This window comes from Pristis pectinata, chromosome 37 (assembly GCF_009764475.1).
Source record: "Pristis pectinata isolate sPriPec2 chromosome 37, sPriPec2.1.pri, whole genome shotgun sequence".
NCBI classification, from domain to species: domain Eukaryota; kingdom Metazoa; phylum Chordata; class Chondrichthyes; order Rhinopristiformes; family Pristidae; genus Pristis; species Pristis pectinata.
Genome location: NC_067440.1, coordinates 11,764,867 through 11,776,462, shown reverse-complemented (window position 1 = coordinate 11,776,462; position 11,596 = coordinate 11,764,867). Strand labels below are relative to the sequence as shown.

At 45.0% G+C, this 11,596-nt stretch overlaps 1 protein-coding gene across 2 annotated transcripts in view; it reads right to left on the bottom strand.

Annotated features, from left to right (window-relative positions):
• Nucleotides 1-278: 278 nt before the first annotated feature.
• The window catches only part of LOC127586701 (P2R1A-PPP2R2A-interacting phosphatase regulator 1-like), a 34,038-nt gene continuing 22,720 nt past the window's right edge, over nucleotides 279-11,596 (bottom strand). Inside the window, exons 7-10 of one of the 2 annotated variants that reach the window (XM_052044854.1) lie at nucleotides 9,296-9,384; nucleotides 5,485-5,549; nucleotides 3,881-3,983; nucleotides 279-2,741 (exon numbers count right to left, since the gene is read on the bottom strand). In XM_052044854.1, coding sequence (XP_051900814.1) covers nucleotides 2,609-2,741; nucleotides 3,881-3,983; nucleotides 5,485-5,549; nucleotides 9,296-9,384 — 390 coding nt within the window. In that variant the 3' untranslated portion in view covers nucleotides 279-2,608. The remainder of the gene's footprint in view (nucleotides 2,742-3,880; nucleotides 3,984-5,484; nucleotides 5,550-9,295; nucleotides 9,385-11,596) is intronic. The other variant, XM_052044855.1, reaches the window with a different exon arrangement.

Genomic DNA, 11,596 nt, shown 5'->3' with positions numbered 1-11,596 from the left:
GCTCCCAACACCTTCCCGAATGCTTCTTTTCCAGTTTGCGTGGCCTTGGGCCACGTTGCACTTTTCCCATGGAGGTTTCAAGGACATATTTGAAGCATCTTCTCTGTTCTCTTGGAGATTACTTGCCACAGCATCTTTCTGAACAAAGGACTTGTTTTGGGAGTCTGGTGTTAGACATGTGGATAATGCGACAATGTCTCATACAATCTGCAAGTAGGGGTCTTATTTCTTCCAATGGATTACAGACACTTGCTTGACCTTTGAAATTCTCACTCATATCCTAGCAATTAACAAATTTATTGTTTCAAATGACATTATGAGTGGCAACAATAGACAAGTCCAACCTCTCTGGATGGGCAGAAGTCAGACAGCTCTCATTGTGTATATATAATTAAATATTATATAAAAAATATAAAATTGGCACCAATGACAATTTATTTTCTTCATATATTGTGTCATCCATATTCAGTGATTCTCTAGACCACCGGTAGTAAATAATCTTGTTTAACCCTTTGAGGCACAGCACATTAACTGGTATGACACAGTACTAGCTGATAACACCAGGGTGCTGTACAATGTTAAGCAGCAAGTGATTGGAATCTAAGCACAGAAAGGCATCAAGATAATCAGAAAAAACATTGATTACTTTTTTTTTTAAATTACTCCATGCTTCTCTTAAGAGGCTTTGGTACAAAATAGGTGCAACAAGCCAGTTCTTCAGATTTAGCATCCCACAGGATCTACCTGCCAATCATCTGCTCAGCCTCAAATGGTGCTGGAGAACCAACCTCCCAAGACTTTAAACATTTAAACTGGTGCCATCCACTCCTAGGCAGCAGTAGAAACAAGCGACTAGTTACAGAGCAAAACTGCAAATGGTGCAGACAGAGCTGGTGGGGGGGGGGGGGGGGGGGGGGGGGTGCTGTGGTGTTTAAGTCTTTAACTGCTCATCAGTTGTATCCTGATGTCTGACCAGCAAATCAGGGCTTCAGCAACACAGTGAGTCCTTCAGCAACAGTGATTGCACCACCTGCTGAAGTGATCCACAAAAACAAAAGAGGCAAAAGAGAAAACACCACAGATCGCCCCGATATCTGGAGTTCAACACGTTGCAACAATTGTCATGAGACTGAGTTGGCACTGGCCCCATCTGCTCTTGAGGAGACAGATCAGCCTTCCCAGGACTGGTCAAGAAATTCCAGCCATTCCTGATGTCAACCTCCACAATCTAAAATTCCACTGAATGAATCCACTGCATTCATTGAAAGCTGCCAAGTTGCAAGCACCTTCGTTACGCAGTGCCGTTCACTTCCTGGAAATCCATGCACAGGGAATTTTCCTGTCCTCAGTCACCGCATTAAAGCGATGTGGCTTGCGCACCTCCGTGCACTGGTCTTCCCATGCGACTTTCCTTCGATTGCTTTCATTGCCAGCACTCAACCGGTAGGAATTTATAATACTGTAACAGTGAACCATCTCTCAAGCTTGGGTACAGCAACAACCACAATGAGAAAACTGTGAAGAAGGGAGTTCTGTAACAACAGGTGTGCCAAGATACATGGCTTCAGTAATAAAGAGGGGAACCTCACAAGCTAAACCAAGAGATCTCATTGTAGGAAAAAATGTTCCCAGGTAGGAAGCAATGAACAAGGTTTCAAACAAGATAGCATTCCAATAGGGAAACCTCTGTAAGCTGTGAGCATAATGCAACACTATATGGGGACCCAACTATTGCAGGAAACAACTGGCATGGACCCATATTGTACCCAGTACAATGATTACATGGTTGTCACTGCCATGGCAGCCAACAGTCCAACCCTTGTAATTCTGCCTGTAGTTTTTCCAGAGGCAATTTCAACAGGACAAATGAGGCCAAGGCAGAAGACCCAAATGATATGTAAATTTTTGGTTAAATGATCCAGGAAATCAACTTCACAGAAAGAATATAAGCAAACAGAGCAACAAAAAGCCACATCACTTTTTTTTTTAAGCATGTGGAGGACACCACTTGTGCGTCTTGTTACTTTATGCACATCCTTTCAATGCAGCCAGGAGGTCTCAGACCACCACAGAAACAAGGCTGTCCTTGAGGGATGGAGCCCTTCTACCAACCAGTAAGGCTCAGTCAGTGTCACAGTAATAACTGCCCCACGCCTGCAGCTTTCTGACATGTGTGTGTGTGTGTGTGGGCGCACACGCGCACACACAGAACACTGTTCCATTCTGTCAATGGTCAATGTTGATTGACCTGGTCTCCAGCCCTATTGGCACATATATACAGAGGGCAGGTGCAGCTTCACAACCTCACAACAACTCAATTTGTCTTCACCAGCAATCTATACAGTGGTATATACAACGGGCAGGCACAAGGTCTGAACCCAAATGGCCAGGGCAGCTCCACCAATGGACTGTGGTGTCCCAACCCAAGTGGGTAGGCAGCAGCGCAAGTTCTGCTCCCCACTCACTGGCCATCTTTAACGGCTTTTCTCTCACTAATGAACTATACAGTTGACTATAAAATACTGATTAGGAATGCTATTATACAACGTCCTCTAACAAAGTGCTTCATGTATCCCATCGCTTGGAATATGGGCGATTGTCTCTCAGTTCACATTCCAGGTGGATGAGCCACGGAGGCGAAAGACGAAGTGAAACCGATCTCCGGGGCGGAGGGCGAGGCGGCAACATCGGGCCCTGACGGAGGCACAGTCTGAGGGGGGCTGCTGTTCACACTTTCCAGGCTGAAAGAAGAACACAAGGTCTATGAGGGGAAAATAGCAAAGTTCAACTCAGTGGAAGCTTAAAAGGTTTGGGCTGACTTTCCACTCAGTTTTCCTTCTCCCCGAGTCATTGACACTCTCCAGGGCACAACAAGAACAACCTGTGTTTATAATGCGCCTCTTGGATTGGCAAATATTCCAGGGGCACTTCACAGAGCTGCATAAAGAGGTAGTAGGATGGGCAACCTAAAAGAAATGCTCCAGGAAGAGAGGCTGACAGGATTAGAGAGGGGAAAGGTGTGTGAATGCTGGGAGGCAGCAGGTCATCCTGGGAGCATACCTTAACCAAGACTCAAGCTGGCTTCTTTGTGCTGGGTACCAGCGAGGCCACACCAGTCTCTGCAAAGTTTGGGTCCCTTGTTTAAGAAAGGAGGTAGTCCAGAAGAGATTCATTAAGCTAATTCCTGGAACGAGAGGGTAGTCCTATCACTAGCAGCTAAAGAAATTAGATCAATATTCATTGAAGTTTAGAAGGAGGGGTGATTGAAAAATGTAAGATCCTGAAGGGGCTTGACGGGGTGGAGGTTGAGATGTTTCCATGAGTGAGATTGAGAGGACATAGCTACAGGATCAAGGGCCATTTAAAACCAGAGGTGGATAGGAATTTCTTCCTCTTCTGAATTCTCTGACATGGAAGGTTGTGGAGGATGGATCATTGTGGAGATTTAAAGGTAAGGTAGATCAGGGAACTGAGGGCTCTGGGGAACTGGCAAAGAGGAGATGAGGTCTGGGGCAGATCAGCTCTGGTGATACTGAATAGCGGGATAGGCTTCAGGAACCAAGTAGCTCTTACTGTCAGCAGGGAGCAGCAGTGCAGAAATTTCAGGTCAGTTTGTATGTTTTTAAGGGAGAGACAACACTTATATCAACATTGGGTACATGGGAATCGCCACCATCTGCAGGTTCCTTTCCCAAGTCACTAACCATCCTGAACCAGAAATATCCTATCCCGTTCCTTCGTCAAAGTTCAGGAACTCCCGATCCAACAGTACTGTGGAAGCACGTTCGCCATAGGTGCCATAATAGTCCAAGGCGTCTCCACAGTCTAGTTCCAGGGCAATAAAATGCCATGAAGTCCATGAAGAAAATGAATTGTATACCTATGCTTGAGTGATGGTCTCAGCAGGGGAGCCTCAGCATTTCCAAGTCCAGGGACGCCACTGACAAATAACTTCTTTGGAGGGGAATCCACTTCCATATCACCTGTGGGGAGGAGCAATAGCCATTGATCAGAGATGGAGGGGGGGGGGGGGGGGGGGAGATGAACAGAGAGGGGGGTAGAGGGTGGTGGGGAGGACAAAGCGAGAGAGCGGGAGAGCTGAAAAACTCAGGATTCTGCTCCTGAAGGGGGAAATAATCATCACACTAAAATGACATCTATAGTAGGGTGACACATGCACTTTGCTTTAGTACCCTGCACTGGTCCTAGTACTAAATTACTAGGAAAATTGGTGCCTCCTCTGCTACAACTAACCTTCCAGGGGCCAGTGACAACCCCAACCTTTAGCCCCTCTCACTCATTACTGCTGAGTTATTCAAAATGCTTGAAACAGGGAGCAATGACTATAACAAAGCTGAACAAGTGTACATCTTTGTATTGTTTATGAGAGGGAGAAAGGTTATGCTAGTTTCAACAAAAGCTAGTATGGCCATGGTTTTAACTCCCTCAGCATCTGTTCTCCTGTGCCTCTTGTGCACCTACCGCCATATTTAACTTTATGTGTGCACTTATTTTCATGCGCAGGACAATATTTTTGTGAAGCTCATCTCCTGCATTATGAAGTGGATGATGCATACAAATGATGGAGAACATAGTTCGTGGGCAGCTGCAGTGTAAAGAGCAAAATTGAGATCTGATTGATCCTTTGGGAAAACTATTTTTTTTAAAAATGGAAAGGAATATGGGAGACTCATAATTGCTGGAACTCAGAGGGATTTGGGTGTTCTTGTACACAAACCTTAAATCATTCACACGCACCCAGGCAAATGACATACCAGAGTGGAGACACAGGAGACTGCCGATGCTGGAAATCTGGAGCAACACACAAAGGAGCTGGAGGAACTCAGCGGGTCAGGCAGCATCTATGGAGGGAAGTGGAAGTTGACGTTGACGTTTTGGGTCGAGACCCTTCATCAGGACTAATGAACAGTCTCAACCCGAACTGTCGACTGTCCATAGATGCTGCCTGACTGACAGAGTTTCTAAATGACATACCAGTCTTTCCTGCAAGAGGTGAAGAACAACAGTATGAAGTCTTTGGTGAGACTATGTTCAGAGAATCCATGCTGTTGTGGTCTCCAGGAAAGGGCATTCTTCTCTTGGAGGGGTTGAAAGGAAGCCTCACAACATTGACCTCCGAGAGGAGGGGACTGTCCTACAAGGCTAGATTTAGCAGAAAGTGCCTATAACATCAGGACTTAGAAGATTTAATGGTCATGGAAATGAAGTGTCTCGAGAGGCTGAATGACCTACTCCTGCTCCTATTTCATGTGACCACAACACAAGGGATGGACAGAGCTTGCTGCCCAAATACCACCAGCAAAAATATGTTTCCCGTCTAGCAGAGGAACTTCAACACAAAGGCAAAGAATGCTGCAACCAAGCCGTACTAACGCCCAAAAAGTAACTGAAGTCAAAGGTTGGAATTTAAAGCAAATCTAATGTTAAAGGTACACGGAGAAGGTGTTGTTAATTAAGTCTTACCTTTCCTCTTCAGAGGTCCCAAGGCACTGGGTCGTATAGCAACACTTGGGCTGACACATCTCCTGCTGCAAAGGGAAACACAGATTGAAACTTTGAAGAAGCATTTCTTCAATGACCACAGGATTATAGATTGTACTACCAATGGTCCTGCTATATTATGTACCTCTAATCACCTTGCTTCAATAATGGCCCACTCTGTATAGAGTGGGGGAGAGGGGGAGAAGAGAAAGGAACAGAGAAACTGAGTGAAATCGAGTGGGAAGGAAAGCAGAAGCGAGAAAGATAGCCCGAGATCCATGAGAGACTGAACAGTGGAAGAGGGTAATGCCTGTGATGCTGCTGCAAGTTTTTCATTGCATCTGTGCATACATGTACTTGTGTACATGACAATAAACCCAACTTCATTATAGACACATGGTATGATTTTGCTTTGTATAATGTGCATTAAAAGGTGTATGGAAATTGAAATGAGCAGGCACCGCTGTTTGGAAAGGAATGAAAGCTCCAAGGGACTAAGAGCCTGCAGCAACATCCAAATCACTGCTGCCTCCAAACACCATTCCCCTGCTAATTCTCCTGTGCAGCAAGCTATCCGTACCTTATGGATCTTTGTTCTTTCTATCCAACTCTTTGTTGTCACAATATTTGTTCATAATTTTACTTCCACATTTAACACAAAAGCTCCCTACATAAACACCAAAGGCCTGAATTCTGCATAGAAGCAGTGCCTGTTATAACACACAAGGCACTCACAGGGACAGGAGAAGGCCTTCCAACTTTCAGGTCTGTTTTGGCATTTTGTTGATCCTAGCTTTTCCCAAAATAGAGGGCAGACCCCTGTAGTTGGGGGCTGTCAATTGTCTTAAAAGAGAAACAAATTATATTTACTCAATGTTTACAATTAGAGTGGAGAATGGTAGCGTGGGGGTAGGGATGTGGAGCAAAAGAAATAGGAGTTGTGATTTGGCCCCCCACCCCCCCCCCCCCCCCAAATCTGTTCCATCACACAATAACGTTGTGAACCATAGAACCATACAGATACTGATCTAATCTCAGTCTCTATTTTGCTGTCTGTTCCTCATTATCCCCGACTTCCCTGACGTTCAAAAATCTATCCATCTGGACCTTGAATGCAGCTCCACAGCTCTTTAGGGTAGAGGACTGCAAAAGTCAGAACCTCTTCCTCACCTTAACCTTGAGTGGTGATTCACCGAACCTGAGATCATGTCCATTAGCTCTAAAATACCCACACCAGGAGAAAAACCCTCACAGATCTATTCTCTCGGGATTCTTCTGCTTCAATTAAATCATTTCTCATTGTTCTAAACTCAAATAGTAAAAAAAAAGTGGAATAAAGAGGTTATTTTCAGTAACTAGAGGAGTGCCACAGGATCAGTGCGGTGATAGCTTTTAAATAACTAAAATTGTTATTTATAATCTATTCTGATGACAGATGAAGGAACCAAGAATGCTGCAGCCAAGAATACTAGATGGGTTAACAGTTGTGAGGAGGATATCGATAGGTTGAGTGAGTGGGCAAGTTGGCAGATGGGGTATAATGTGGGAAAATGTGAGGTTACATTGGAAGGAAGACTGGAAAAGCAAGTTATTTACATGTCATGGGACAACAAAACATTGAAGGAGAAAGGGATTTGAGGAGCCAAGTGCATGAAACACATGGGGCTGACGTACCGGTACAGCAGGTAACCTCAGACGCTAACGTTTGCTCTTATTGCAACTTTAAAAGCTGGAAGGTTTTGATGCAACTTGAGAGTCACAAACAGCATGGAAACAGGCACATCCACACCGACCAGTGGACATCCATCCATATTAATCCCATCGCCCAGCACTTGGCCCCTAGCCTTCTCTGCCTGTGCGATTCAAATGGTCATCTAAACACTTCTTAAATGCTGTCAGTGACTCGACTTCCACCACTCTCTCCGGCAGTGTGTTCCAGGTACACACCACTCCCTCAGATCCTCTCTAAATCTCTTGCCCCTTACCTTCAATCTATGTTCTCTAGTCTTATCTAGCTCTGTAGTCTACCCTACCTCTATCATGTCCCATTTTAATCTCCTCCACTCCAGGGAAAACACAAGCAACCTCTCCTCATAACTAAAACACTCCGTCCCAGGAAACATCCTGGTGAATCTCTTCTGCACCCTCTCCAACGTTATATCCTTCCTATAGTGTGGTCACCAGAACTGCACGTGGTACTCCAGCTGACATCTGAGGTTTCATAAAGTTGGAGCATAATCTTCCTGCTCTTGTATTCAATGCCATGACTCACGAAGGCCAGCATCCCATATGCCTTCTTAAGACCATAAGACAATAGGAGCAGAATTAGACCATTTGGCCCATCGAGTCTGCTCTGCTACTCGATCATGGCTTATTCTCAACCACATTACCTCCTGCGTTGGCACCTTCAAGGATGTTTGGACTTCCAGGGGATGCTGGTGAGAGCACAGCTGCAGTTCTGCACACAGTTTGTGTTTCCGTATTTATGAAAGTTTGTGTCTGCATTGGAGGCAGTGCAGAGAAGGTTCACTGGTTGATTCCTGGGGTGAAGAAGTTAACGTAGGAAGAGAAGTTGAACCTACACTTATTAAAGTTTAGAAGTAAGAAAGATCATCTTATTGAAACATAATAATTATTAGGAGAGACAGGGTGGATGCTGAGATGTTTCACCTAGTGGGAAAGTCTAGGACAACCAGGTATAATTTCAGAATAAGGGGCGCCCATTTACAATGGCGTTGAGAAGGAATTCCTTCTCTCAGAGTCTTGACTCTTTGGAGTTCTCTGTCCTAGAGAGCTGAGGAGGTTTGAGACACTGAATATATACAAGGGAACGACTGACAGACATTTAAACTATACATAGTCAAGGGGTATGAAGAATGAGCAGGAAAGTGATACAGAGGCCAAGGTGCCATCATCCATGATATTAATGAATGGCGGAGAGGGCTCAAGGGACCAAGTGGCTGCTGTTTCTTGTGTTTTAAGTAAGGACCAATCTACTCACTCACTCTTATCCCATCTCTCTTATCACATTACACTGCACCATCTATAAAGTAGGATTCAGCAAAAAACAAAAGGGATTCTGTGAATTAGGTCACGACCACTCTCATTTAAAACCACTAATTGGGATACTGATCCATCACAACCTAATCTTGTCACTAACCTTGCATGCATCTGCAAGATAATGGGAATCAGTTACTGGCATCCACTGTCCTAATGTTGAAGCTGTTAGATTCACATTCATAGGACCCGTTATAGAATGCACCCATCTTAGGTAATATAAGGTCCTACAGAACTGCTTTGACAAAAGAAAATATTTAATGAGGCTTTTTTTTTTGCAAAGAACATTTCAAAATTTCCCACTGTTCTCTGGCACACCATGTATTGGGATATTTTCACAGCTGGACAGAATTAAAAGTATGACAGTATTACCTAAAGTTAAAGCTATGCACTGCATGCAGCAGCGTTAAAAGCTGCCATTGTCAACCAGGATGAAAGATGCTTCTTTACCACCCAGACAAATAAGGTCACTGGGTCACTCAGTAAGATGCTAAAATATCATGAGCTGGCACCCCAGCCTCAGGAGAGAAACAGCAGCTAAAAATAAGCAGGGAACTTTCATGAGGAAAGTGGGTCCAAAATGTCTTTTTGCCATTTAGTTGATTACACTGGGGAGGGAAATTAATAGCAAAATCCATAGCACACCATCAGGGTTAAACAGATTAAGGGAACTATCTACACACACACAGAACCAGCAGTGGTCAGGCTTAAGTTTCAAGCGTTAAGTTTCTCTCACCTTCCAAAACGTCGAGTGGGACTTGGAGAGGAATTTGGCGTGACACCACCCTTGGGTATCAGGATTGGCTGGGATGATGAGAAGTACTGCTGCAAAAATACAAAAAGAGTGAGGGGGAGGGATGATTTATTAGCACACCTGAAGTATGGCACCAACCCCTCCTCCTTGTGACCTCCACCACTGCACGACCAGCAAGTTAAATCTCCAACACAAGGGAAGCTGTGCTGAAGATTAGTCACCTGATTCTGTCGAATATACAGACTGTTAATGTTCTTTCTTAAAATGAAGCCAGAGAGTGCCCAACTTTGCAAGACTGGCGGAGTGTAGGGGGAGCGGAGTGGGTCAGACTCAAAGAGGGGTAATCATGAAGAGATGGCTGTCTGAACAGTCAAAACAATTGGGTGGTTAGCACTGTTGATCCAGGCCTTTGTAACTAACTTTCTGTCAATGGTGGGCTGCAAGAACTTTTCCTGATTTACGAGGCAGTCAGGAATTGGGGAAAGGATTTGAAATAGCAGGTGAAAAGCCATCTCTGGCCACCAGATGGCACATGAGATTTCAGGAGGACGCTCTGAGAAACTGTGCCATGCTGAACACAGTGCACTTTTCCACTCAACTGCTCCTGAGAGTGTAAAATAATAAACTATATACACACATCAACCAGAGAATTATAACATCCGAAGGTAGAGAATTTAAAATAAGGCTACTACGATTCTAGTGCACACTCAGATGAAAGATCATTCAATCCCAAATCTATGGTGTGATAGGTACATAAACTAAGATGCACAATGCACACTAGGGAAGAAGTGACTGCATCTGAAGCAGCAATAATTGCGTATCAGCAGAGGCTAACAGAGCAGCACTACTTCCAGTTTCTGAGTATTTCCAGGCAAGTACCAGACCACATAATCCTAGTGTCAGCATTGAGGTACGTCGTACAATCAGAGAGGCTGTCTTTTAAATGAAACATTAAGTTGTTTCCAACAATGTTTTCCTACACTCTACAAAGGCTAGCGCAACGCTATTACAGCGCCAGTGACCGGGGTTCAACTCAGGCCACTGTCTGTAAGGAAGTTGTACGTTCTCCCATGTCTGCGTGGGTTTCCTCCGGGTGCTCCGGTTTCCTCCCACATTCCAAAAGACATACAGGTTAGGAGTTGTGGGCATGCTATGTTAGCGCTCTCCCCCCCCACCCCCTCCCAGCACATTCTCAGTAACACAAAAAGACGCATTTCACTGTGTGTTTCAATGTACATGTGAAGACAGACAGTTTCTCTGATGACACAGGAGAATGCAAGATGCTACTACCTCTAGGTGAGGGAAAGATTCATGTGCACCTCCTCCAACTTCACCTACTGCATTCGGTGCTCCCGATGTGGCGTCCTCTATATCAGTGAGACCAAATGCAGACTAGGCGGGCAGTTTGCAGAGCACATGTGCTCCATCTGCAATGGCTACCCCAAGATCCCGGCTGCGAGCCATTTCAACTCCCTTCCCCATTCCCACACCTCCACTCCACTTCCAAGGTGAGGCCCAACACAAACTAGAACAACAGCACCTAATATTCCACCTGGGCAGTCTACAACACAAAGGTATGAACACTGAATTTGCCAATTTCAGGTCACCCTTACCTCCTCTGTTCTCCTTCTGATCCACCTCTTTCTCTTTCCCATACCCCCTCCCCTCCCGCCCCCAATCACCCACAGATAGACAGGTAGTGAAGGAGGCATTTAGCACGTTGCCTTCATCGGTCAGGATATTGAGTACAGGAGGTTGGATGTCATGTTACAGCTGTACGGGATGTTGGTAAGGCCACATTTGGAGTACTGCATACAGTTCTGGTCGCTCTGCTATAGGAATAACGTCATTAGACTGGAAAGGGTGCAAACAAGATTTACAAGGATGTTACCGAGCGTTTGAGTTGTAAGGAGAGGCTGGTTAGGCTAGGACCTTCCCCCCCTCCCCAGAGTGTAGGAGACTGAGGAGTGATTTTGTAGAGGTTTACAAAATCATGAGGGGCAAAGGTAGGGGAGTCCAAAACTAGAGGGCGTAGGTTTAAAGTGAGAGGAGAAGATTTAAAAGGAACCCAAGGGGCAGCTTTTTCCCGCGTATATGGAACAAGCTGCCAGAGCAAGTGGGGAACAATTACATTTAAAAGGCATTTGGACAGGTACATGGATAGGAAAGGTTTGGAGGGATATGGACCAGGCAAATGGGGTTAGCTCAGTTAGGCAACTTATTTGACATGGACAAGTTGGGCCGAGTGCCTGCTTTCCTTGCTGTTTAACTCTATGACACTAC